Here is a 26,061-nt window from a genome sequence, read left to right on the forward strand (position 1 = left end):
ATAGCTTAGCAATTTTCCTTTCTGCTATATTACCACAAGGGAGTTTGTGTTACTAGTAGGAGTTGAAGAAGCAAAAAAGGCATCTGAAACTGTCAGCGTGTGAACATCAATCAAGTTGAAAACATGAAATCTTTTTGTTTGTTTCTCTTTTATTGTGAGACTTCTGATGCCTAGCAGGAAAGAAGAGCTTCCTTAATAATGTGCCTCCACTTGGAAGCCACTGCATAGCATCGTGTAGTCAAATAGTTCATGAAAGACTGTTCTTTTTCTTGTGTGTTTTCCAGTGTTTGTTTGGGTTTAGTTTTAAATTTCCCATAGGCGAGAACACAGATTACCTTTCTTGGGTGACTTTTCCTCAGTCTGATAGATGTAACTATAAGGGAGCTGTTTTTTAGCTTTTTAGACCAAATACCCTTTTTGTCCCCGACAGATGGCAAGAAAGAGAAATGCAAGGAAAGTGGTTTCAGTAGGCCACAACTTTATTTCCATCACTTGTTGGAGAATAATTAGGTTGTAGCTTATCCAGTGCATGTCACCTCTCCACAACTGAGCCTATTGCTGTGACCTCCCATCTCATCCCTTGTTTTTCATGACAAAAGTGAGCATTGTCTCACTGTACTAGACATTTGGATCTCATATCCAATTGTCCACTTTCTTTTAGGAAATGCCATCCCCAGTGTTCTCTGATTAGGGAACCAGCTTTTCACCCTCACCCCAACCATTTCAAGACCTTGCATTTGAAAATGACTTGGGCTTCAGGGTGTGAGGGAACGACAGCTTAGGCTGGCAGGCCACGGTTTATCAGTCTTCCTCCAGATGACCCAGGCATTACCTTAGTGCAGTGGCTCTCAATGGCTGGTCTGTGGACCTGACCACCTTGCAGGCAGTTATAGATTCAGCCCTGCCCCCCAACTCCACCACAGTAGGCAGCCTGGAATAGCACTCTAATCCCTCCCTCCCCTTCCCTGATGCATTGGTAGTGCAGGAGATCTGGCTTCCTGTTGCAATGGGGGGAGAACCCCAAGCCTCACAGGCTGAATCCAGTCCATGGGTGGAAGAAGTGGTTCCATGCATGCCTCTACTCCTGTGCTGCAGCAGCACAGGAAACCTCTTGCCTTTAGGCTTTCCCCACTGCACCCATTGGCCAGAATGGTGGCCAATGGGTAGATCTTGGGTGATGCCTTGGAATGGCAGGGAGCATGGAGCCATCTAAGCGTCCTCTTATCCTTTTCATGCCCAGACCCCTCACCACCATCCCTCTCATGCACCTCCCCCCAAGACTTCTCACTCTCAGCCTTCTCCTGCATCTATGCTCTCAGCCTGACCCTCCCCTACCAGCCTGCTCTTGCACACCACCACTAGCACCACTCCCATAGATTGAACCCCTCATTTTTGGTTTCACCTCAGAGCCTTGTGGGGGACCCCAAAAGAATTAATCTGGCCTCTGGGAAACCCTGACCCTTGGTCCTCTGATGCGGTTGGAGCACAAGGGAAGTAAGGTGTCCCAGTGGGGAGTCATGATGTGAGGGCTTTTTTTCCCCCTTTTCACATTTGTGAGTTCCAGATGGATTTTTCAATGGATCAGTGGCCTTCCAACCCAAAAAAGGCTCCCCACCTAAGTAAAGACACTGTTGAAACCCTTTGTTTTTGGAAATAATTTAAAAAGAAATTCAGTAAACTAACATGATACACATAAGAGCTAAATACACACCCTCTTATAGTGGTGTGTTTAAATTTTTATGCTCCAATAATCTAATAATTCAGTACTTTAGAGATAAGCAAATTCATTTTGACAACATGGGTGCTTGGCTGGTGGTTTGTGCTCAGTGAGGTGGGCTGCTCTAAAAGTTTGAAAACCACAGCTTTAGTGCCACTTGCCCAGCTTCCTGCCCTGGGGAAGCTTTCACAAAGGGGCAAACTTTAGAATAATTCTTGTCAGTTATGGAATAAAGTGCAGGGGAAGGGCCATTTATTTCAATGTGTACGGACTTTAGGAGCTAGTTCAGGTGCTGTCGAACCATTGTTGGTTAAACGGAAAACATGAGTTAGTCTACCCCATTCAAACCCCTCAGCATGATCAGGCAGCATGGGGACTTCAACTGACATTCTACCAATATGTGCTGAAGGTTGTAAGGGAAGCAGCTGCTGCTACTTACTCCCTCCACCCTTGGCTGCTCTGTGTAGTGATGCCTTTAGGAACTAACTCCATGGAGACTGTGGATCCCACAAGGCAATAAGCACCTAAATCCCTGTGTAGTAGGGATTAGCTCACACCCTTCTTTTCCTGGGCTTTTGTGAGACTCATCCTCAAGTGTGTAATTCTTCCTATGCACTATATAGGGATCCCACATGGCTGACCAGCTGGCAAGGCCCCTAAATGTAAGCCATAGAAACAAATGTGAATGTGTAGCTTTTCAAAAGACTGTCTTTCTTCCCTGTGCAGTGCAGTCTCTGCTGCTAATACTGATCTTTTGTAAAATATCTTTAATAATGTAAGGTTGTCCATTACTGTAATATTTATGTCTCTACAGAAATCTTGTAAAAGGTGGTCTTCTCAGGACCCCTACACCAGTGCCACCAACACTTTTTGTCCTATACCCTTCTTGGCTCTTCACTGAGGGGCAGGAAAAGCCAGGGAAAAGAAAAAGATGGAGCTGCTCTGCTGAGCTCTTCCTAAAGAAAGCTCTGCCAATTTGAGTTGCCTGAAGGCTCCCTGAGCTCTTTTGAGTTCAGACTCCCAGCAGAGGCTTGAACATGCCCATGGGCTCTGCTAATTTCCTTTGACTTGGCTCCTTCCTGAGATGAGGGAAATAAAGAAGCAACAGAGCTCAGCCAAATACTATCCATGTATAGCATCAAAATGAGATGTCTGTCACAGACAGCTGTGCAGCTCTGTAACCCTCCCTCTACTTTTTTATGTGAGAAATGAAACTGTTTCAAGTATCAGCAGGAGGCTGAACTGAATGTTGCTGCTCCCACCTCTCAGAACTATTATTCCAGGCTCTCTGCTGACTCACTGCCTCAAGAGAAAAACTACACTGCATTGCCTCCAAAGGGATTTTACAGCCAGGCAGCTACCTTGAGATAGCTCATTCAGAGTAAAAACTGCCCCCCCCCCGACACTTTGCAGTGATGAGTTAGCCACACATCTGCATCAGTTACAGTTGGTTCACATTTCTGAGGTTTTTCTTTAACGGCTGCAGACTTGAGTTTGTTTTCAAGAGTGTTTGTGCACTTTTCTTTACATGCTTCCTTCCATGGTAGCTTCTTACCAGAAACAGCATAGTAACTGCTGTCCTGGTACTTCAAAATGTTCCACACCAGTGACAGAATCACCCTTGAGGTGGGGGTTGTTTGAACTATGTTATGGGGAAGGTACTTGGCTTCCTTGCCGAAATCAAAGTAATGCTTTATTTAAAGGAGAAACAGCAACAGAAAGAGAAATATCCCATTTCATTGAATATTTGTAGTATTAAAGATGAACAATTAGTTCAGCTCATTACAGAGAACAGATATAGGCTGGGTGCTGCACACACATGCAGCACTGTCAGGCATAGTGATGTCAACAGGCCTTAGTCTTGCTGAAAGTCCACACTATTTGTAGGATAGAATATTGGCTCTATAACTGTGTTCAAATAAGGTCACGCCCCAAGGATTGGGGTGTTCAGATTGCAGGCTCTTATGTGAGCCAAAGTCAGCTAAAATGAGGAATTACAAGCAACATAAATCAAATTTATTTATACATTTTTATTTTCAATGCACTGTAACCTCATACTGTCAGCTCTTTGGCACTGTGTATTGCAATAAAGGTACTCTGTCCTGTATAAAATACAACACATGCACACATTTTAGAAAGGCAATGCAAAGGTTTTCACGGTGTCACATTATTTTCACTGGCTTTTTCACTCCACATCAACAATCTGTAAAAACTAAGCTCTCTACTATTCAGTAAAAGATCTCAGAGAAGCCTTAACCTATGTTCACATTAATATTACATGTATGTTCTAAAATTGGGTCCTTCCCATGTGTACAAGCTAATCAAACGTCTCTACTAATCATGTCAGAATTAAGTGGAACAGACAAAATTACTTGTCTTTCTGCAGCATTATCCACTGTTGCATCTTTATTTCTTTGGGTTTTTTTTCTTTATTAGCACAGCTGAACAACAGTTATGAAAAGATGCCTCTGGAGATGCTTTAAATTGCCTGTTCTCCACCGCTTGTTAATTGCTTGTTGTCCACTGAAGTTGTGTAAATTTTTCAATGCTGAATATTTTTTCAGTAAAATTAATTTCTAGCACCTGAAATTAGAGAAGAGGACAAAGGAAGAAACAGGCATGAGTACCACATAAGAAATTACAGGGGCGGGGAGATCAGTCATTCACAGAAACTTGGCACTAGATATCTAAAAAGGGATTTAAATGATCTACCCCATTAGGCACCAATATGTGAGTTTTGAATCTTCAGCTCTACTTCAGCTGTCTGAAGTCTGCAATTGTCTGAACTTCCTATGCATTTAGGTATCCACTGGTAAACATCCACTGTGTTATTTCCCTTAGTAAAGTATCTTAAGTATTTAAAAGTCTGTCAGTGAGTGTATGCAGATATCTCAGACAAGGCGTCTGGCTCCCCACTTACATCTATGCCCCAACCAGATTCTCAAACTTACCATTTCCTGCCTCACTCTCACATCTGGGTCTCCAAAGTCTTACCAGAGTGCCTTAATCATTCTCACACTTTCTCTGGCCTAGCGATTATTATATACAGTGGAATCATGTCAACAGAGGAGACTAAGGGAAATCCAACCCAGAATACCTCTGACCAACCGTTGGGGCACTCACCTGACAGAGGGATGCAAAATTCAATTCCTTTCTCTGTACAAAAGGAGAGGAAGGAACTGACCCCAAGTTTCCCTCAACATAGGTGAATGCTGGCTGAAAATGGACAGTAGGGGGAGCACAATAACTTCATCCTCCTTTATGGCAAGAAATGGCTCAGGTAGCTGCTTCCAGGACAGGCCTCAGAGATTAAGAATGCTCAGATGCCTTTTTTGGGGCTGGGGAAGGAGCTGGATTGCTCATCCTTCTCAGCATTTCCTACAGAGTCTACAGATTCCACTAGACCGCAGATAGCCCACAGGAACTGAGCTAAAGTCACCTTTGTGGAACTAATCTGTGGTCTATTGACAAGTGTTTTCACACAGGCGCCACAGAAGTTATGCGCATTTAGAGTTCATTGCAGGCCCTTGGCCTAAAAGGCATTATGGAATATTGTATGCTGCATAATTATGATGGGAAAGCCTAGGAAAGGATAGAGGCTAAGATTTTAGAGCATTTTTAAGAAGTTACATACTTAAGAAAAATCACTAAATTACAGGGTAACTAATCATTTAAACACTTCCCATAGAAATGTCAGCATTAATTATAAAGTGGGTGAGGTAATGTCTTTTACTGGAGTAACCTCAGTTGGTGAAAGAGATAAGCTTTCAGGTTATACAGAAATCTTTTCTTGACCTGAAGAAGAGCTCTTTGTTGCTTGAAAACTTGTATTTTTCACTAATGGAAGTTGTTCCAGTAAGAGATATTACCTCGTCTACCTTCTCTCTTTAATAATACATCTACAATAATATTGCCAGCAGTTCATGTTAAGGCTTAATGTTTAATTTCAGCTAGAAAACTAGGTATGCAATAGCAGTCGTCTTAACTTTTGATTTTAAGTGTTAAGCAGTTTGGAAGATGAAAGTCAGGTTCAGAAACTGTATCTCCTTCCCCTTACACTATTTTAATTAGAAGATTTAGTGCATCAACTGTATTCCAGGCTCCTGCATCAGTGGCTACATTTAATAGCACAGAAATAAAAACACCCCTGTTCGAAAAAGCTTCCCCACCTATCTGGAATTCTATTGGGTCTTATGTGGTCAAAGTTATACAAGAGTGATAGCAGAAATGGGACAAGGAAGGACAGTTGTCCAAGTTCAAAGGTAGGCAGATGATCAAAGATTAAATACAAGAAAAGAAATTATTCTATTCAAGTTAAAGATAGGACACTGTAACCTAAATAAATGTTTAGCTTTAATTAAAACTCCTGGAAACCACCTCCACACTGTGGTCACAACACAACAACTTTATTGCTTGAAATGTTATATGGGAAGTAAGAGAGAGATTAGGTTATCCTTAAAGGATAGGCTATCTCAATTTCCATTTGAAAATGTCTCTCATTATAAAAAAAAGGTAAGGACCAGGAAAGATTAGATCCATTTTAAATTACAGTGTAAAGAGGTGGCATGAAAATATTTCGTTTTCTAAAGGCAGTTCAAGAGACGGAAGGGGCAGAGCTCTTAAAAGCATTTTGCCACGACTGATAGCAGCATAGAATGAAGAAAAGGTGGCAAAGGCTGTCAGTGAAAATGAGAAAAGAAGGAGCTGAAAGAGAGCTTAGCTCAGCTGTGAGCGGTATTAGGTTAAAGGAATTAAATGAAAAAACTTGTACAGGAAGCAAACGAAGCCTGTTTATTTAACAACAAAACATGCTACCTAGAAGCCACTGCATAGAAAATGGCTTGGTGAATACTAGAGATAAATAAATTAATCTAAGGACAATAAATCTACAATGCATGGAATTCTACTTTCTTTTTCATTAATCTCTAGTATTAGGAAAAGTATTGCAAAAGGAAAAGAACAAATAGCTTTGATTCATTTAGTCCCTGCTTAACACTTAAGTGTTAAATATTTTAAGCATATATTTAATTTTTCAGTGCTTTTCTGAATCAAGGCCTTAAATCAGAAGTGTCATTTGAACACAAATGAGTCCAAATAAGGGACAGCTACCAACTCTGAATGCACATTTTAATATTTGAGCACTGTAGGAGCTGGAGGGAGAATAGACAGGAGCGAGTCAGAAAGCAGGGAAGACAGACTGGGGAGCAAGGCAGGAACAGTATGGGAGGATGCAAGGAAATCTGGAACCAGGATGAGCGGGAGGAGATAGTGGAAGAGGTAGACAGAGTCCAGGGTTGGGGTTAACAGAAACAGAGGGACTACTGGCATAGGGGCAGCAGACTTTAACCACTAAAACACACTCCACTACAGAATGGGGAATTGAAGCCAGGATTCTTGAGCCCACACATTTCTTTATCATCATCAAATATCTGTGAAATCCAATGGCAAAGCATATGCATCATCCCCCTTCTAGTGAATAGTTGACAAAAGAGGACAAGAGCCTATTACTGCAGTTACTCTGTGAGCACAAATAATCATTGATGAAAAGGCCCAAGCCCTGCTCATAATCCAGTTGTGGGCAATAAGGTTTTAGATCATGGATTTGTTTTTTTTCCAATGTGTTTGCTTTAAATTAGTATATTCTACTGAAATAACCATGCTAACCTTCTCTTTCTAGAATACTAGCAGATGTACCCAGAACTGCTCGGCTATTAAACTGAAGTATTTTTTCTGAAACTGAATAAAAAAAACACATGCCTTTTTCAGTGATGGTATTTTTCAAAAATGGAAAAAAATGGAGGCTGGAGTGAGGGTTCAGGGGCAAGGAGGGACAGAGGGTGGGCGGCTTAGGGCAGCAAGTTGAAGGGGTCTCAAAGCAGGGAGAGTTAAGAAAGGGGCTCGTAAAGTCAGAGCAAGTGGGAAGTACAGAAGCTAGGGCAGGGGGTCTCGTAACAGGCAGGTGGGAGGGGGGTTTATCCAAGCAATCTGTGGTAGTGATGGTGGCACCACTACAGTGGCAGCTCCTGCCAAGAAATCAGGGCAGTGCTCCTTGGCAAACAACTCCTCTTGGGAGGGAGGGATCCAGGACTTTGTCAGGAGTGGGCTTCGGATCCACGGGCAGGGGGTCTTTGCTTGGAGGTACTGGACACCCCATCCTACAGCCTTCTGAGGGGTGGGAGAGTGTTTTGAGGGCTGACCCAACCTCCATCTGACTACGACATCCTGAAGTCTCTGCATCACACCCATTCTGTCTGTGCCCCTCTCCTTCTCTCCTCTCCTCCTTCTGCCCCTTCCTTTTCCACGTTCTAGGAAATCCTGGGATTTCAGGCATTTGCCACGACCCAGGCACAATAAAACTCTGATTGTGGTTTAAATGAGGGTCAGAGGAAAATGCATAGCACATTTTGTGGTTGTAGTTCTTATGGTTTAAGAGGAGTTATTGAACAAACATAGCACTAGCAGACAGACAGACTCTAAAATGTACATGTAGAAATAACCCGAAAACCCTAAGGTTGCAATATCCAGCATGAAAAAGTTAAGGAATTCGAGAAGTAAGACTGTCTTAATTCAGCCCACTTGTATGTACAAACTACGACATAGTCTTACATACATGATCACACATTTTTTCCCCCCACTGGACCCTGCCTCACTCAGGGCAAAAGACTCACAGTGCTATTGAAATTAATCAGGGTTATACAGTGAATGAGACCATTGTCTGCAGGATCTCTGCATCAATGCAGAAGTTGGAAGTTGTTTTGGCAGAAAGGGAAAGGGTGGGTCTATGGGTAATCTAGCTGAATGGAATACTGGATTCTATCCTTGTCTCTGGTGCCAAAGATTGGTTAGGTGATGGCCAGCACCTAACATCTTCAGTGAATCACTAGGGGTGTATTCTCCATTTTGGAGAGTCCAGTATGAGACACCTGTGACCAGATTTGGAGAAGTGCTGGGCATCACAATTGCAGCTCCTCCAGCATGGCTATTCACTCTCAGCCCTGGCCACCTGATTCACCAGCCGCTGTCCCTGGTTGCACCCTTGTACTCAAGTGGTGTGTGTACCCCTGGGTAGGAGATGCAGCTGCTTGGTGGAAGAGCTGGAGCTGATACAGCCATGCTGGAGGAGCTGTCGATGTGGGGCACTGGCTCCTGGGAACAAAGGCTCCATGTTCTGCTCCTTTCACCATTAAAGTTCCTGGGAAAGCCCTGTTGTTCTGCAGATACTGATTTATAGCCACAAATGTCTACAACCATGGACATACATTTGTATCTGTGCAGGACTGTACCTATCTCTCTCTGCCACCAAATTTGGGAGGCTGGGCACTCAGATACCACGGAGAGAATACCACAAAAATGCCAGGAGGAAATAAATAATCTTGCATTCAGTGCAAAGTTTGGCTGGTGTGCACTGAAACGGCCTGAGGGCACACACTGAATATGGAGGAATACTGAATAACTAACCAATCAGTGACAGAGGCGTGGTACTATAGAAAATCAGTATGTGATAAGTCATGATGCCAAGCTTTGGAACGTACAAAACACAGACAGTCTGTCCATCCCTGGAAGAACTTATCTGCATTGGCTAGGCAGGCATAACAGCGAGTTCAACAGTGCAATTTCAATCTAAAATGAATAGGTTTATGGTTTGGGATGATTACATCCAGACTTCACATAAATGGAACATACATTAAGGTGCATAAACAAAGATTTGGCAGAAAAGTATATACTAAAAATGAAAGCGTTTATTATAGCAATACCTAAGAACAAGGAGATCAATACACTTCAGCATTTTTATTGTAACCAAAACCTTTAATTTTTTTTACCTACCTGGCTTGTTTGATTACTGCTGAAGTCAGTAATCACATGTGTCTGCCCACCATAAGTGGCAGTAACATTTGTAATCTGTTGGTTTCCTATTCCCCAAATGTTCATATAGCCAAATTTCAATGGATTAGTGTCAGTTAGGAACTCGTTGTGAATCACAGTGATATTCACAGTATGCTGGGGGGGTAGATAAAATATAGAACAAAAATAAAATGTAGCAATATCAAAACAGTAGCACATAGTATCTTCCAAATAGAATAATGTATGGTTTCACACAAACTTCACACCCAGTACAGTTTCATTGCCAATAGAATAGAATCTACTATTTTCACTTTGGATTTGGCCTTCAGGCACAAGCCCTTATTTAAGATTCAGAAACAGGAGTTAACAGATAAATTTACAAACCCACAATTAATTAATGCTTATTTCTCCTTATTTACTTGGCTAGTTACAGATTGCAGAAAGAAACTGAGCATCTCGGCTGCCAGAGTTACCTTCACTCCATCTGCTTCTCACTCTTCTTTCCTTACTATCTGGACAATTTTTCAGTTGGTGCTCTACGAAAGTGAAAGCTTGCCTTCCAGTCTCTTTTTATTCGCTGGCTTTATGAAACGTGCTTATCACACGTAAAACATTATTTGTGTCCAGGTAACAGAAAGGTTTGATAGGAAAGCAGCCTTTTTTAGTACATTGTTGCTGACATACAACAACAGTAGTGTTTCTGCTGCAGTTTGCAGAAGTGTCACATTAACACTATTATTGTTGCTTTTCACTAACCCAAGCAAGTTTTGACAGGAGAAAGGCATCGTATTATCTTTGGCAATTCTCTGTGTCCTTTACCCGACTCAAATAGCTTGAAGGAGCTGAAATTTAAGACTAGGAACTACTGTGCAAGTTCCTCATTCTCATCATTCACAGTCCCAAAAGGCTACTCCAGCAAAAGCCTGATGTGAGCCTAGGGAGAATTTATTCTACTACACATCAGTTTCATCATGTCTGATGAAAGAGAACATAAAATATTGGTTTCCTAACAGGAGAATCTGTCCCAAGACTGAGCTGTTTTCTCTGTATGTTTTCAGGACAGACCACAAGAGAGTTAGACGTATTCTAGTCACCAAAGCCTGAAAAAAGCCACCACAGGGCAGGCCTGCTAACAGGGGCATGAGGGAGGGCAAAAAGGGCAATTACCCTCAGGCCCTGTGATTCAAAAGACCTGCGGCTCCTGCCAACCACTGCTACTGTGCCAGGGGCCAGAGCTCCAGGGCACTTCACACTGCTGCTGTTGTGCACTGATCTGTGTGAAGAACTGACTGGGAGAGCCTAACCCCCACCCCATCCTTTCTGCCTTAGGCCCCCACCCCTTCCAGGTGCGTGGAGTCAGTCCCCACCACACCTTACTCAGGGGACTATGAGTGTCAAGAGTACTTGAACTAAGCGAAGCAATCTTGGAACTATTAGCAATTATCTTTGAGAATTTATAGAGAACGGCTAAGATCCTAAAGGACGGCAGAAGGAAAAACATAGTATCTATCTTTAAAAGGGGAGCAAGGGGGAGTCGGAGAATTATAGACCAGTCAGCCTAACTTCAGAGCCTACTCTCCACTACATTATCTAAGCTGGGAGGTATTGAAAGTAATATTGGTGACAGGATTAGGATTCAAAGTGACCTTGACACACTGGAGAACTGGTCAATGAGGGCAAGTGCACAGAGCAGCGCTTCGGGATGGGAAAAAGAAACCCAAACAACTTACATACAAATACAGAATTGGGACTAACAAGTTAGGCAGCAGTACCGCTGAGAAAGGTCTGGGGTAATAATGCATCACAAGTTGAATACAAATCAACAGTATGACACAGAAGCAAAAAAACCTAAATCATCCTGGGGCATACTAACAGGAGCACTGTATGTAAGACAGATATTGTACTGTTCCAGTTGGCACTGATGACACAGCTGGAATACTGTGTACAGCTCCTGAGTGTTAGATTTTAAGACGTGGACAAACTGGAGGGAATACAGAGGAGAGTAACAAAAATTAACCTTTTAGGTCACTTGTATAAAGAAAAACTGGATATATTTAATATTGAGAAAAGAAGATAGAGGTGGAGCCTGGTAAGTCTTCAAACACGTTAAAGACTTAAAAAGAGGACGGTGACCAACTGTTCTCTGGGCACAATCAAAACAGGACTGCAGGCTTAACCTGCAGCAAGAGATGGATGGTAGCTATGAGAAAAAACAATCCCCTTTTCTGGAGATTGTAAAGAACAGGTGAGAGACACTCCTGTCAGGGATGTTTTAGGCATATTTCCCACAACATGGGAGGCTGGACAAGATGACCTCTTGACATCACTTCCAGATCTGCACTTCTATGATATAATCGACATGCAGGAATGTTGCAATGAATCATATTAGTGAAATGGGAAACAGATAAATGGAGGGGAAGAATGAATGTAGATATAATTTTAAATAAAACTAATGAGCCTTGCAAAAATGTTTGTTGGGAGGTAAACACTTAGAAATGACAAATACATACCTGGCTTGCTGAAAATTTTGCTAGGAAATAACTTCCATTTTCATATGTATCTATTAAGAAAAAAGAAATCAGCAGCATCAAATCTAGTCTATTACTTAAAAAAGGGATGAAATAACTCCAATGCAGTCAAACATTTACAAATTCAATCCTTTTCTCAAATTTTTATTTGCTGTTTTCACAAATGATTACATATCACAGATCACGGTTCTAATATTCCTATAAATACTATAATTAATGTTATTCAATTAGCATACAAATTTGTTCCTAGTTAGCAGTATTCTACCAAGAGACCTAGATTTATGATAAAACTTTTCAAGAAACTTAGGTAAAGAAATAACACCTAACTGTTTTTAGAGATTTTGATGATTAATTATTTCAAATTAAATTAAAGAATCCCCATGCTCCACTATGTAAGAATAACGCATGAACTACAGAATATACCTCAGAGGTGACCAGATAGCTCCTTGCAGTCACTTGCCTTCTGCTTCTGTGCAGGGTTGGGTACAAACTAGGATCGGGCTGGTTACAAACCTGCCTTAGGTTTATATATCAAATCTAGGCACCATAATTATGGCCATGCAGCCTCATCTGTGAATCGTGGCACACTGTGCTCTCTTACCATTTTGGGCCAGCAAATAGGCTGCAGACCGATCCAACAGGAGCATGTTAGAAAACCCAAGGATCAGCCAGTGGAAGGAGGGTGCTCAAAGTCACCTATATTCCCACCATCACACACCCTGGAGGAGACGTCCCATAATGCATGAAACGTCATAGTTTAAAAATGTTAACTCTTTAATTAGTTTGGTCCTGATCCTCTTACACTTTTATGCTGCCACTTGCATGAGTGGAAACCATCTCTGACATTATACCAAAAGCAATCACACTTACCAATGCTTACGCCATCATCCCAGAAAAGCTGTCCTTGAGCAACTCCATTATCATCCAAAGCCACAGTCAGTCCCATCGAGTTCTGCCGGCTACAAAAACAAAAAAGGAAGCCAGGAAAAACATTCATTTTCCCTTTTTCATTGGAGCCACAGCTTGTATATTCTGACAATTGTAAGTGGATGTCTGGATTCCCCGACCCACACTCACACATATAATACAATTTCTATTATATCATCAAACTGAGCAGATTTTTTGTACTTAAAAAGAAGTAGCAAGAGGATTCTTCATTTTGGACTAATTCTTGTCAACTTCTGTTCCAAGCTCAGTGTTATGGAGAAAGACAACAACAAAAACTGGGGGCTCATCCAGCCTTTGATCTGTATTCACAACTCCCTTAAAAATCCATGACTTTTGCATGACTGGAATAAGGGAACTGCTACATGTGTCCTTTAAAGAGGAAAACATGCTGTAAAATAAACACACACTTTTTCTTACTGTATATACTAAACAGGGTACAACAGAGGATAAAAACCTTATCCATTCATTAAGGTCTCAAAAGCTGAGTAAATAAATGTCTCTCATTTTCAAAGTTATAAATTAACAGATCAATTCTAATTTCCATGTACAAAATTGTTAATATTAGGTAAAATATTAGCATTGTTTTGCATACATGACTGTAACATTATCTTAAAAGGGAACCCTCCAATTTACCACATTTACCTCTGATTGGTATTAAGACCAGGTTCTTGCCAGGGGATGATGTAACCACCCCGGATATGAAGATTGATATGCTCAAGAGGTGCTTTCAAAGTGTGGAATTCTCCCCTCACTCCAAGATCAGTTCCCTATAACAGAAGGTGATTTTTTTTTGAAAGTGTGAAGGCATGAAGAATGTGTGTCGTGCAATTTTGCTTTCCAATACACATTTTCTCCGAGAAATCAAATGATGCAAATACACATCATTGTACAAAATAAACTGACGAAACATTAACCGACGTCCACAAACATATCACCACCAGGAGTGCTATATTTTGGCTACCAGGTGCTTCTGCTTCCTTTGTTTTATTGTTTGTAACTTTTCTTGTGCTTTAATTGTAAAAAATGGACACTTCACGAGAGGTTCCTGAGACACAGAACAAAGAGGACATATGCTTTGCATCCAACATACCAGGTACATGAGCAAGTTGTTACCATGTAATGTACACCTCATTGTATCAGTGCTCGTTAATTATGCAACGTAACGAAGAAACTCAAAATAAAATGATGATTGTTATTCAATGGAAACCAGAGTCATTTCTGAAACACTTTTGCTGTTCTCTATACTGGCACTTCCATATATTCGGCAGTTCCTTTGTTTAAAAATGGTGACAGTGGAACTGGTTACATGCCAAAATAAAATCTTATTTGATTAATCAAAGTCTTCGACTAAAAATAGCAACTACTGTCAAATACTGGAATATAATATTAGAGCCTCACCATGCAAGCTGATAAGTGCATTCTCAGAGGCACAACTGTTAGTGGGAATTAAAGATCACCAGCATCTCTAAGGAAGTGGATAGTACCTTCTCCGATTCAATTCTTTAAAAAAGGTCTATTGTACAGAGAACACTCTCAAGTTGCTTACCGTGTAGTAATCATACCAGCGTGCATTGGGTACGTATGCATTCACTTCTGTAGCTCCCTGAAATGTGAAAATATATTTATATGAGACTTAAATCAATGTTTATATGCTCTTGCTTTTAGAAGTTCAATTCATGAAGAATATAAATATTTAAATGCTTACTGGGTCCAAAACAGGGCTAATCAGCAACGCTGGGCCCCATAAAAACTGTTTGTATATATCCCATGTTTTTTTGTCTTCCACAAACCTAAAAGAGTGAAAACATTATAAATTAGTGTTTACTCTTTTTAATTCTGGGCACACAGTCAGGTTCATACCGCCAATCAAAATCAGGTGTGCGAGAACCAAAAGACATGTTCTTGAAATACTGTCAATTCAACTGGAGCAGGGAGGAGCTTGAAAGACATACAAGGAAGCTAATTCTCAAGGGTTTACAACCAATTTAATCAAAGTGGCCCTGTCTACACGAGCCGCAGACTCCGAAATGGCCACGCAAATGGCCATTTCGAAGTTTACTAATGAAGCGCTGAAATGCATATTCAGCGCTTCATTAGCATGCGGGCAGCCGCCGTGCTTCGAAATTGACGCAGCTTACCGCCGCGCGTCTCGTCCAGATGGGGCTCCTTTTCAAAAGGACCCCGCCTACTTCGAAGTCCCCTTATTCCCATGAGCTCAAGGGTTTACAACCAATTTCACCAAAGTAGGTGCAGTAAGACTAGAGAAATGGCTTAAAGTGCAGAATAGCAAGAAAACAAATAACTGCTACTCCCCAGGAATAGGAATTGTGGACGGGGGGGAGGAGGAGATTTGTGAAAAATTTCTGTGCCAGTTCCAATGTGAGCAGTGAGACATTGCTCATTTTCTCTCAGAGACAGATCATACTCATGCCTCTTGTGGTACAAGATGTTATCATCAAGTGGTTAGTTAAAGAATCCAAAAGAAAATCCAGTTTATTGATTATGTATCATGTTTTCATCAGAACAAACTCAAGCCAAATATGACATGATTTAATTTCTTACATGAGTGGAATGGTCATTTAAGGGGTATCAATGTCTCTTTATTAAAGTGATGTCTGCACCTATTCCCAAATACACTCTTCCCAGAATGCCCTCTGCCTCGCCTCCCTCCATTCACTGTGTGATGCAGCTATAAAAAATTCACTCATCGGAAACTTAATGTCCAAATCCTTAGTTAATTAAAAAAAAAACTAAGAGTAAATGCAAATGTAAACGGGTATATGAGCACTGCTTATTTTCTTCACGTATGAGATGGAGCTCTTTTGGAATGAGGAGCACATGACAGTCTTTACCAATATGATGCCTCCTTCCCAATATAGATGCTAGAGTTTCATGTAGGCAAGTTCCTTTGCACTTAGATCTGCTGCAGTGCCCTCTAGGACAATGAAAATGGAATCTGAAATATCTGACTACAGCTCTGGGATGAAGCCCCTATTTGACAATTGTGCTCCTCAGCCACAATGTAACTTCCTACACTAAAGGTAAATCTTATCTGTGAAGGAGACAGAGTTTTCTCAGGGGCCCGTCAAACAGAATAGATAGAAGGACCATTTCAAACTTCTACTACCTACCATTCCCAGTGGAAGACACATTCTAAGACTATGTCTATGCTAGGTAAAATTAGCTGACTGCTGATACACAATGCTAGCTAAGGCAACTGTATAGCTAGAATTGGCTTATCTGCACTTGCCTTACGGGGCTGTCCTTACCGAAGAAGAAGGTTGACAGAAGAGTGTCTCCTGTCAACCTCCCCTACTCTTCATGTCCCACAACTGTGACCCCTAAGAGGTTGATTTTGTGCATCCCTACCAGGCACACAAAAGAGAAGCCTGGAAGATCGACCATGAGAGGGTCAATCTCCTGGTCTAGTGTAGACAGATCCCTATGGTGGACTCTTTGGATTGGAGGACAATCATGGTGGATGAGTTCTGTGTTAGCTCTTCAGCGAGATTAGATATTACAAGCTATTGCCCTTGGTCTGTCTTTGATGAAGTTGGTCACTTGCAGTTACATACTCGAAACACCGGTAATATTATCAATTAAAAGTCACAATTTGACACGGACGTGTAAAGACAACCTGTCTCTCCCACCCCGCCCCCCACCCGAAGACAAAATAGTCAGGAAGACATAACATCTCTCACAATACTGTCAACTGGGTATGCTCCTTGGAGAGATGACTGAAGTAAAGACTGTGAAAGGTATTAGTCATTGCTTAATTTACTACTGAAAGAGGCTCATACGATGGTCACAAGAGCACACTAAGAACCTGAATAGAACAGAATGGAATAGAATAGTTTCTCAATATCATCAGTGAGACTGGATTACAGCCCTAGCCTCCTGACTGACCATTCTCTTTGCACTGCATGCAGCTGCTTCCAGAATTCAATCAAAAGAGGTTTCAGTAACAGAATATTAATTACACTTGCCAATAGTTCCCCATATAGAAATGAAGCAACATACTCCTACGTGGTTAAAGCTACTCAACCTGCCATTTACAGAGCATTAGCAGCTGGATACACTCCCTTTATTTCAAGTGATGCCATCTAGATGGCACGTCCCTTCTGCAAGGGACAGGTTGTTTTCCCCAGTTAATCGAAGTTGGGGAAAGGCCAGACAGCACAGAGAAGGACAAAGTTATGGAGAGTGGTGTACCCATAGTGTCATATAGGCCACAGGCAAAAATAATTATGACTGGGCAAAGACTGAGCTTCTGCTTCATAAAGATTCTGCTCAGATCAAGTTAAGTATCAACAGTGATGTCAAACATGTAAAACTTACTCATGAAGCAGGGGCCGTGTTACAGTGCCACCATAAGCATGGGCTTCGTGCATTAAAGTGTAGAGATAAGGTAAGAGTTTGTATCTTGTATTGACCACATCCCTTGAAATATTCTTAAATTTTTCATCAAAGGAAACAGGATCTTGTCTCTAAAAATAAAGACAAATCAGGGTTATGTGTATTTTAGAAATCTCTCTTGTACACACCTTCCTGCCAAAGGGAAATGAACGTGAGCATCAAATAGTAGAATTTGGTTTTTACTGATTGAAGTTAAAACAAGAAGTTTTAAACATTTAGAAATCAGCCTAGTTACAGAACTCTGATAAGCTTTGTGGGTCCAGATCAAGACCAAGGAAAGCTGGTTGAAGCAAAAGTCTGCTCTGCTGGCTTCCTGAGAAATGAAGTCAGTTCCCTTCTCTGTCAGATGGCAGGCATGATACCATGGTAATGGACACTGAAATTTAAGTTTTGATTCAATCTCCAGTGAAGTCAATGGAATTGCTTTCATTGGACTTCCATGATGCTCAGTCAGGACTCACTTGAAACTGACTGACCCAATCATTAATGCAAAGCAGTCCCTAGGAAAAGAACCACAATTAACGTCCTTTGAACTGACTCATCGCAGTGGCCTATAATTAACAGAGAACTGTCAACTCACCATAGTTCCAATTACATTATGATTTCTAGAAAAGGTGTAAAATGATCCAAGTTGCATCCAGCGGGCACACAGTTCATATGTGGTATCATTGAAGAAACCACAGATATCTGCTCCAATCTAAAAGCATTTAAAGATAATTAGATCTGAATGCCAGTTATTACTAAACGATCTAAATAGATTTAGAACAGGAATTCACAATACTAACAACTTACATAGGTAATTCCAAAGAGGCCAAACTCCATTATACCTGCCAAAAATCCAAGAAGAAATAAGACACTTTCCAGTTGCATCTTTTTCTGTCAGGCCAAATGCAGAGGTGACTCTTAGAAGGGAAGCTGGATCTCATGGAATGCACTACAGACACGGATCCAGACTAGGTCTCACTTCCCCAAAATACAAAATTGTAAACTGCCAGAATTCCACTTTCTTGCTATAATATCCAAATTCACGCCATCACCAGGGCTGTGTCTACACTAGCCCCATTCTTTGAAGGGGGCATGGTAATCAGCCTGAGCAGAGAATACAAATGAAGTGCTGCAATGAATATGCAGCACCTCACTTGGATAATTCTCCATGCAGCAACTTCGAAGCGCTGGCAGGCCCTGTAGCCGCCGGCACTTCCAATTACCTGCGCAACTTTTAAGTGCCCTTACTCCCCACAATTTTGAAACAGAATAGGAAGAAGGGTTCCTTCGAAGATGGGGTTTAAAAAGCCCCACTGCTTTTTTCTTTAAAAACAATCTCTTCCGAAACGAGATTATGCAAATGAAGCAAGAGATATGTAAATCAGTGCCTTATTTGCATTTTCAATTTCCTTCATTTCCACTCCTCTTTCAAAAGAAGAATGCAAGTGTAGACACAGCCCAAATGTAGCCACTGTGTTTCAATGGATTTTTATTGTCCTTTGTGATGGTTTAAACCTTGAGGGACATTAAAATATGTTACTCCTCATACCAATGATAGATTTTTCAAGTTGGTCCCATCTTGCATAGTTATCTCCCAGCCAGTGACCGACCCATCGTCCACTAGAGGGATACGTTGAACGGGTGATAACAATTCCACGTTCCCCTGTGGCATTCTGAATGGCACTAATATAAACAAACACAAACAGAAACACATTAGATGTGGAAATAATAGAAAAAAGTCTTCTATAACATTAAAGCCACGCTACCACAGAATATCAACCTGCTCAGGGACGATCTTCCATGGTTTTGTTCCAACCATGCACGGAACTGTGCTTTCTGGGGTCAAAGTCAACCCCAGATCTCCTTGTCAGTGGCAAAGATTAAGAAAGGTTGATGGGAGAAACATTCCCATTGACGTTCTTCCATGTAGACATCCGTTGTAGTCAATCACTGATAAGTCAATTTTAGCTACGCAATTGGCACAGCAATTTCAAATCAAGTGGTCAACTTCTATGTCTAGCATAGACAGTCTAAAATACCTGGAAAAATATAGTTCTTTGCTTCTGAGGCCTTGATCCTATGGGCATGCATACACATATGTAACTTTAGTGTGAGTAGTTACAAAGGCTTAAGAACAATTAGTCACCAGAAGAAAGCTATTTATCTGCGTGCATTCTTGCAGGACAAAGACCCATATCAGAACTGCTTGCCACTAGGGAAAAGAATTGGGGCTGCTCCCTTTGCAATCAGCATCACAGTTCTCCAGAAAAAACCTGCAAAGTGCTCAGCTCTTCTCAGGATCAAGTAGGGGGAGCAGAAGAACAAAGATTGCCCAGAGACTGAGTGGGAAGAGAGGGGAGAAGGGTCATGATGCCTTGCACATTGGTATGTGGGCATGTTCTGGCCTGTAATATTTTTCACATTTGAATTAACATTTCATGAATGCTGCATTATTATATTACATATTATGCAATGAAATAACAATTCTAATAATTTGCCCTTGTGTGATACAGGTTGAGCCTCTCTAATCCTAACCCTCCCATCTGGCAAAACCTCTAATCTGGCATGCTTTTACTTAGCAATAACTGAACATATCCCAGCCCTCACCCACTTCTATGTATTTGATTTGTCAGTTTTTATGTCTTTTTTTTTCCTGGGACCTCAGTGCTATATAACTGAGTCTGGACTAGAAATTCTATAGATTCGAAGAAGTGGGACTGTCCCATGAAAGCTCATCACCGAATAAATCATTCTGTTAATCTATAAAGTGCTACATGACTGCTGTTTTGTTTTGTTCAAAAACGGACTAACACGGCCACCTCTCTGTTACTATGTTCGGCGTGGATCACATCAGTGGTTCTCAGACTGTGGCTTGGGATCCCAAAGTGGGAAGCAATCCCATTTAAATAGGATTGACCAGGCTGACATTAGAACTGCTGAGGACTGGGACAAAAACCCAAGCCAGCCCAAGCCCCACTATTGGTGTGGGGGGGAGGGGGGCGGCAGGACTAACGGCGCTTCAACCTTGGTTGGCAGGTCTCAAGTTACAGTCCCCTGCCTCCCCTGTGGCTGAAGCCTTTGGGCTTAAGCTTTGCCCCTGCCCTCAACCTGGGGTGATGGAGCTCAAGCTTTAGCTTTAGGTCCCCCCACCCAGGACAGTGGGCTTTGGCAGGCTCAGGTCTTGGTCCCTCCTGGAGATGTGTAGCAATTTTTGTTGTTAGACGGGAGCTGCAGTGCAAGGAAGTTTGACAATCCCTGGATTAGCTCAATTCTCTCTTCCAAAAGCATAAACAGGACAGGGAATTTACTTATAACACCTGCTATATCCTGGGTCAGGAAAAATACACTCCATGTTCACACTTTACCCTGGCAAATGAACCTGTATTTATTGGGACTGAACTGCAGAGTAGAAAACGGCAACCAGCTTTTTCAACCTGATCCAAAGCCCACTGAAATCAATGGAACGATTCCGATGGATTGCAATGGGCTTTGGAACATCTCCTATATAAACTCATTACAATATTTAAAGGTTACAGCAGAAAAGCTAATATAACATTTAAAATAAGCTTACTTGTAACTTACAGTAAAGAGTAAGCAAACCATTCATGACAGAAATGCAGAGCATTAAGAATCAGGATGAACTATTCCATGGAAGCAAGCCCACTGACATCAATAGAAATACTCAGGGTTTGCACTCTAGTAACTGAGGTCACAATCTGATCCCAAAGAAGAAAAAAAGTGAAAAATGGCTCACTTGTAGGTAGGTTGTGCCTGTGACCATCCATACAGACTATGTACATCATAGTGCCTGACGGGGGTCCCATCTGGCAGGAACTGTTCACTTTCCATGCACAGGGTCACAAGATTCAGCCCTTTTTCCCTTTCTGCCAAAGCTAATGAGTAAGAGATTAAAAGTCAAACCATGTAACATAGTGTCGATAAAAAGCTAGGTCCGTCATTCACACCTGAAACCTCCATTTTTTTCTTTACTATTGCCCTCCTTCAACTGCCTGTGTACGGATATATTTTGACAAGAACATTCAGGGCCAAGTCTTCCCAGCAATTCTTCAAATGGAATAATGGCAGGATTTATCCTTGATGGCATTACGCTACCTTTTTGAGAATTTGTCTCCAAATACTATGTCCAGCATTCTCATGTGCTGGGTCACAGACACAATATTACTAAATATCTGGATATAAGCATGTACCAACTACCATTGTTCTCACTACAAAGGTGCTGTTTTAGTATATGGAATCAGGACCTTCATTTGTATGTTGCTGATGCTGAAAATCCTAAACCTGCATCATGATTTTAATAAAAAATTAAATTAATGCTTAATATTTTATGCAAGGTTGGATCCAATCATCTTTCTTCTTTTGAACCACAGACAACAATTAACAAAGGGAATGATTTAAATAACGTGTATGATAGTAAGAATGCAATCTACAGACAAGATTCCTTACGCGGCATATAAGGGGGCTTGTTTAGAAGTGGTTCTCTGCAGCCACCAATTGCTCCATTAATAAAGCTTGCTGGTTCATTCATGTCCTATTTTAAAGAAAAAAGAGACACATAAATATTTAGTAACTTTGTCCTGAACCAGTGTCAACTCTGACATTCAATAACTAAAATTCCTAAATGTGCCTATTTGAGTTTTAAGGGAAAATATACCGCATACTTATTAAAAAGGGAGTAAATGTATTCATACATCTAAAACAAACAGAAGATTCATCATTACCCTGCTGCTGACAGATGCTATGCTAATAAGCAGTCGTGTAGCACCTTACACTTCCTTAGATTATTGGATGGAAACAGGGGGCATATAAGAAAGAACAGTGATCAATGGGTTTCTCAGTGGATTTCCAGAACAGAGTGGTATTTGTGTGACCTTTGTTAATTTGTACTGTAGTGTCCAGGAAATGGATCTCTCATGTGGAACGGTCCAGGCTGAAATTGATGGTGGGTGGGAAATTGTTGAAATCCCTGTGGCATAGTCTCCCTACCGTGGTTCCACATGATGAAGATGACACCAAGGTCAGGAGAGGAGAGGTGCTAGGGGATGGGAGGTAAGGAAACATTGTTTGAGGTCAGCCATAAAAATATTGGCGTATTTTGGGGACATACGGGTGCCCATGGCAGTGCTACTGACTTGCAAGGTATAAATTGTTTCCAAATCGGAAACAGTTGTGTGCAAGGATGAGTCACATAGTGTGAGGACAAAGTCATACAGCTCAGCCACCAGATGTGCGCTGCTGTGCTGTTACAAATGTTATTTCATTGCTCAACTAGCCGTTGGTATCCCCAGGCTTTGACTGAATGAATGAGGGTGCTACCCAAACTTGCATTTTATTTCCATAAACACCACCACTTTACTCCTAGCTAAGCAGCTCTGGGCATGGCTGCAAAGCTCTCTAGGGAATACAGCTGTGTCATTTTGGAATCAACAAGGGAAAGAGAGGTGGTCACTGGTGATGTTAACTACATAGGGCAGAGGTATGCACTCTGTAAGCCGAGGAGCTGCATGTGTATCCTTTTTCTCATACAACTCTAGTTCTGTTATCCATATGCATGCTGAGTAGTGCCACCTGCTCACTGAATTGTGCCCACGGAAATGTCCCCACAGATCACTAATATATTTTTTTCACAGCTTACTGAAGTACAGTGTAGTGATACTGATGGTGTTTATCCTAACTGATGTATCATTTTTGTCCTGCATTAATAAGCTTAGAAATCTCAGTGTTGTCATATTTCTTAGAAGGAGGATACATCTAATACATGTTTGAGAAAGATAGGCGCTCCTATCCCCTATCATTTAGGAGGTATTCTTGAACAAACAAACAGATTCACAGACAAATTCATATATACAGCTGCCTATTATCACAACTTAAAAGCAAAGTCAGGGTTTGGTCATGCCATGGCGTAGGGTCTGAAGATTCCCCACTCCCCCAGATCCATTGCTTGATGTTTCCCATTCCTCACTGTTGGGAAGTGAGGAAAGTGCACAGTTTGCTGCCTTCCTCACTCAGGCTGGGGAAGGTGCACTTTGCTTTTTCTATGCACTTTTCTCTCCCTCCCTCAACGGGACAGGAAGGGAGAACAGAAAGTGGTGAGGGTGAGGAGGGGCTTAGGGCAGTGGTTTGGGTAGGGTGGGGGGTCTCAGGGAAAGGGGTTTGGCTTCTGTGTGTAGAGGGGAGCAGGAGTCCAGGCAGTGGGCTGGGTGTGGGGGTGGGTCAGGGCAGAGGACTAAGGGTACAGGAGTTAGAGTTGGGGGTGACGAGAGGCCCAGGGCTTGGGGCTGGGGGGCGGGGGACAGGGGACATACAGGTTTTGAGAAATACAATAGTTCAAATAAAGCATGCACATTTTCCTTTTATTTTCTAAATAAACTCCACTGATCATTATTGACTTAAGGACCTGAGCAATGCTGGGTAAATTTGTTAGTTTTCTAGAAATGAATGGTAATTTTCTATAAATGTATAAGGTAATCTTTGGAAGTTGAGAATTTCAAAGGCATCTAGGAAATTTACACACACATCTTCCAATCAAACTAGTGTGTGTCGTAAACCCCTAGACCGGTTTGAAACTCACCCCAAACATGTCATGTTTCAGTCATGTGCATAAAACACATTGCAAGAAGAGAGATTGTTAACAATACTATTAATGTTAACAATAACAATGGTAATACTATTATTAAACCAGCTATTTTAAACTGGATGGCTACAATTATTTAGAAAGTGAAGTGCTCTTTTGCAGTAGTTTTGGGAGGGCTTGTTAACAGAACATTATTTGTCAAAAAGGGGTGACCAATGTGGCCCACTTGCTTTATGTGGATATACGCTGTACTCTCATCACTTCTAAAGGTACAATGTGAATTGTGTATGTGCTCTACACTGCTGATTTCAGGCAATTTCATAACCTGAAATTTAACTTTTCCATGGAGAATGATGGGTACTGACAGTGACAAGAGGAAGTTTACACAGTGTCCAGCTAAATAGTAACTGGTTGAAATCTATTTGTTTTAACCCCATTTTGAGCATTAAATTTACTCAAAAAGACTACACAACTCACTCAGAAGTACCCTCACAGGGACCAGGCTTTAGATTACTTTTCCACAACTACTGCTCTGATTTCAGTTATATACACTGGCTCCCCCAAAGTTAGATCCTTGAACTCTTACAGAAAGCATCACAAAATGTGCCCCTCAGGCAGAGAATCACAAAACCAAATAGCATTAAAAAATACATTCCCTTGAAGCTTTGGGTGAGGTAAATACTCAGGTTTACTGAAGCCACCTTAGAGTAAGAATTTCCTGAAACCAGTAACCATTGTCCTACAATAAGTTATATTACTGAACAAAGAAACAAAACAAGAAAAAGCTGTGGACTTACTGTCCATAAGCCATCAAATTTCATGCTCTTTGCAGGATCCTTTGGATTAGAGTAGAATTCCACTATTTCTCTTTGCCACCATTGTGCTGTAGAATTGCGGAAAAAGTCTGGGAAAGCTGCATAAGCTCTGTACAGCTAAAAAAAGCAACAAAAAGTATGAAAAGGAACAAAGGTATTGGATACCAATGTATTCAGCTGCTTTATGAACAAACAAATTAAACCACTGGCTAAGATTGTAATAAAACTACAGAAATCTATTGTTAATATTCACCTAGAGTGGTATGAAACACTTATCCTAAAGCTAGGGTTTTTGTAACTATTTAAGTAACGTTTCTCCGACTAAAGTAAATAGCATCAAGTAAACAGACTATCAGAATGTACGGTTTTTTTCCCATGAGGGAAGCACACTAGAAGAGTGCGACAATAGTAAACAGAAGGGCAAGGGAGGCCGTTAGTGGGAAAACGATATCCTTTAAAATGTGGAAGTGAGATTCAAGTGAGGAAAATAGGAAGGAGACAGAACTCTTGAAAGTTAATTGTGAGACTATCATCAGCCAAACCAAGAAAGAATTTGAGACCCAACTTGTTCAACTTGTGATAAAACCAACAGTAAGAAATTTTTAAGTACATCAGAATCAGAAATCCTGCCTTACAGGAAGTGAAGCCATTAGATGACAAAAGCTTTTTAGAAGATCACTCAAGGAAGACAAAGCCAATACAGGAAAATTAAATTAGCCCTTTGCAGTGGTTTTCACAGCAGAGGATGTGGGGAAGATGGCAACATCAAGGCTAATTTTTGGGGGAAACAAATTTGGATAAGGATAATTCATTGGGGAACTGTGAAGCTATGCCTCAACATTCAATTCGAATTTTTCAAGGGAGCCACCAAGACATGGATAACAGTGATCCAGTCAATATCGTGTACATGGATTTTCAGAAAGTCTTTGACACCGTACCTCACCAAAGGCTCTTAAGCAAACCAATTAGTCATTAGATAAAAGAGAAAATCTTGTGGATCAATGACTGATGGAACGACAGGACACAAAAGGTCAGAATAAAGTCAATGTTCATAGTAGAGAGTGGTGAACAGCAAAGGGTCTGTACTGGGACCTGTGCCATTCAACCAACCCATTAATGAAATCAAAAGGTGTTGAACAGTGAAATGATGAAGTCTGAATATAGTATAAAATTATTCACAATAGTCAAGTCCAAAGCAGACTGAGGACTTGTAAAGGG

At 41.2% G+C, this 26,061-nt stretch overlaps 1 protein-coding gene across 3 annotated transcripts in view; it reads right to left on the reverse strand.

Moving 5' to 3' along the window:
• Positions 1-3,513: 3,513 nt before the first annotated feature.
• SI (sucrase-isomaltase) overlaps positions 3,514-26,061 on the reverse strand; it is a 262,662-nt gene continuing 240,114 nt past the window's right edge. For all 3 annotated transcript variants that reach the window (XM_075003677.1, XM_075003678.1, XM_075003679.1), the window contains 14 exons: positions 24,826-24,960; positions 21,901-21,985; positions 21,191-21,329; positions 18,986-19,119; positions 18,244-18,278; positions 18,032-18,148; positions 17,374-17,522; positions 14,741-14,825; positions 14,582-14,638; positions 13,678-13,802; positions 12,958-13,046; positions 12,070-12,119; positions 9,542-9,715; positions 3,514-4,300 (listed from right to left, as the gene is read on the reverse strand). In XM_075003677.1, coding sequence (XP_074859778.1) covers positions 4,223-4,300; positions 9,542-9,715; positions 12,070-12,119; positions 12,958-13,046; positions 13,678-13,802; positions 14,582-14,638; positions 14,741-14,825; positions 17,374-17,522; positions 18,032-18,148; positions 18,244-18,278; positions 18,986-19,119; positions 21,191-21,329; positions 21,901-21,985; positions 24,826-24,960 — 1,452 coding nt within the window. In that variant the 3' untranslated portion in view covers positions 3,514-4,222. The remainder of the gene's footprint in view (positions 4,301-9,541; positions 9,716-12,069; positions 12,120-12,957; positions 13,047-13,677; positions 13,803-14,581; positions 14,639-14,740; positions 14,826-17,373; positions 17,523-18,031; positions 18,149-18,243; positions 18,279-18,985; positions 19,120-21,190; positions 21,330-21,900; positions 21,986-24,825; positions 24,961-26,061) is intronic.

Source organism: Carettochelys insculpta, chromosome 10, assembly GCF_033958435.1.
Source record: "Carettochelys insculpta isolate YL-2023 chromosome 10, ASM3395843v1, whole genome shotgun sequence".
NCBI classification, from domain to species: Eukaryota; Metazoa; Chordata; order Testudines; family Carettochelyidae; genus Carettochelys; species Carettochelys insculpta.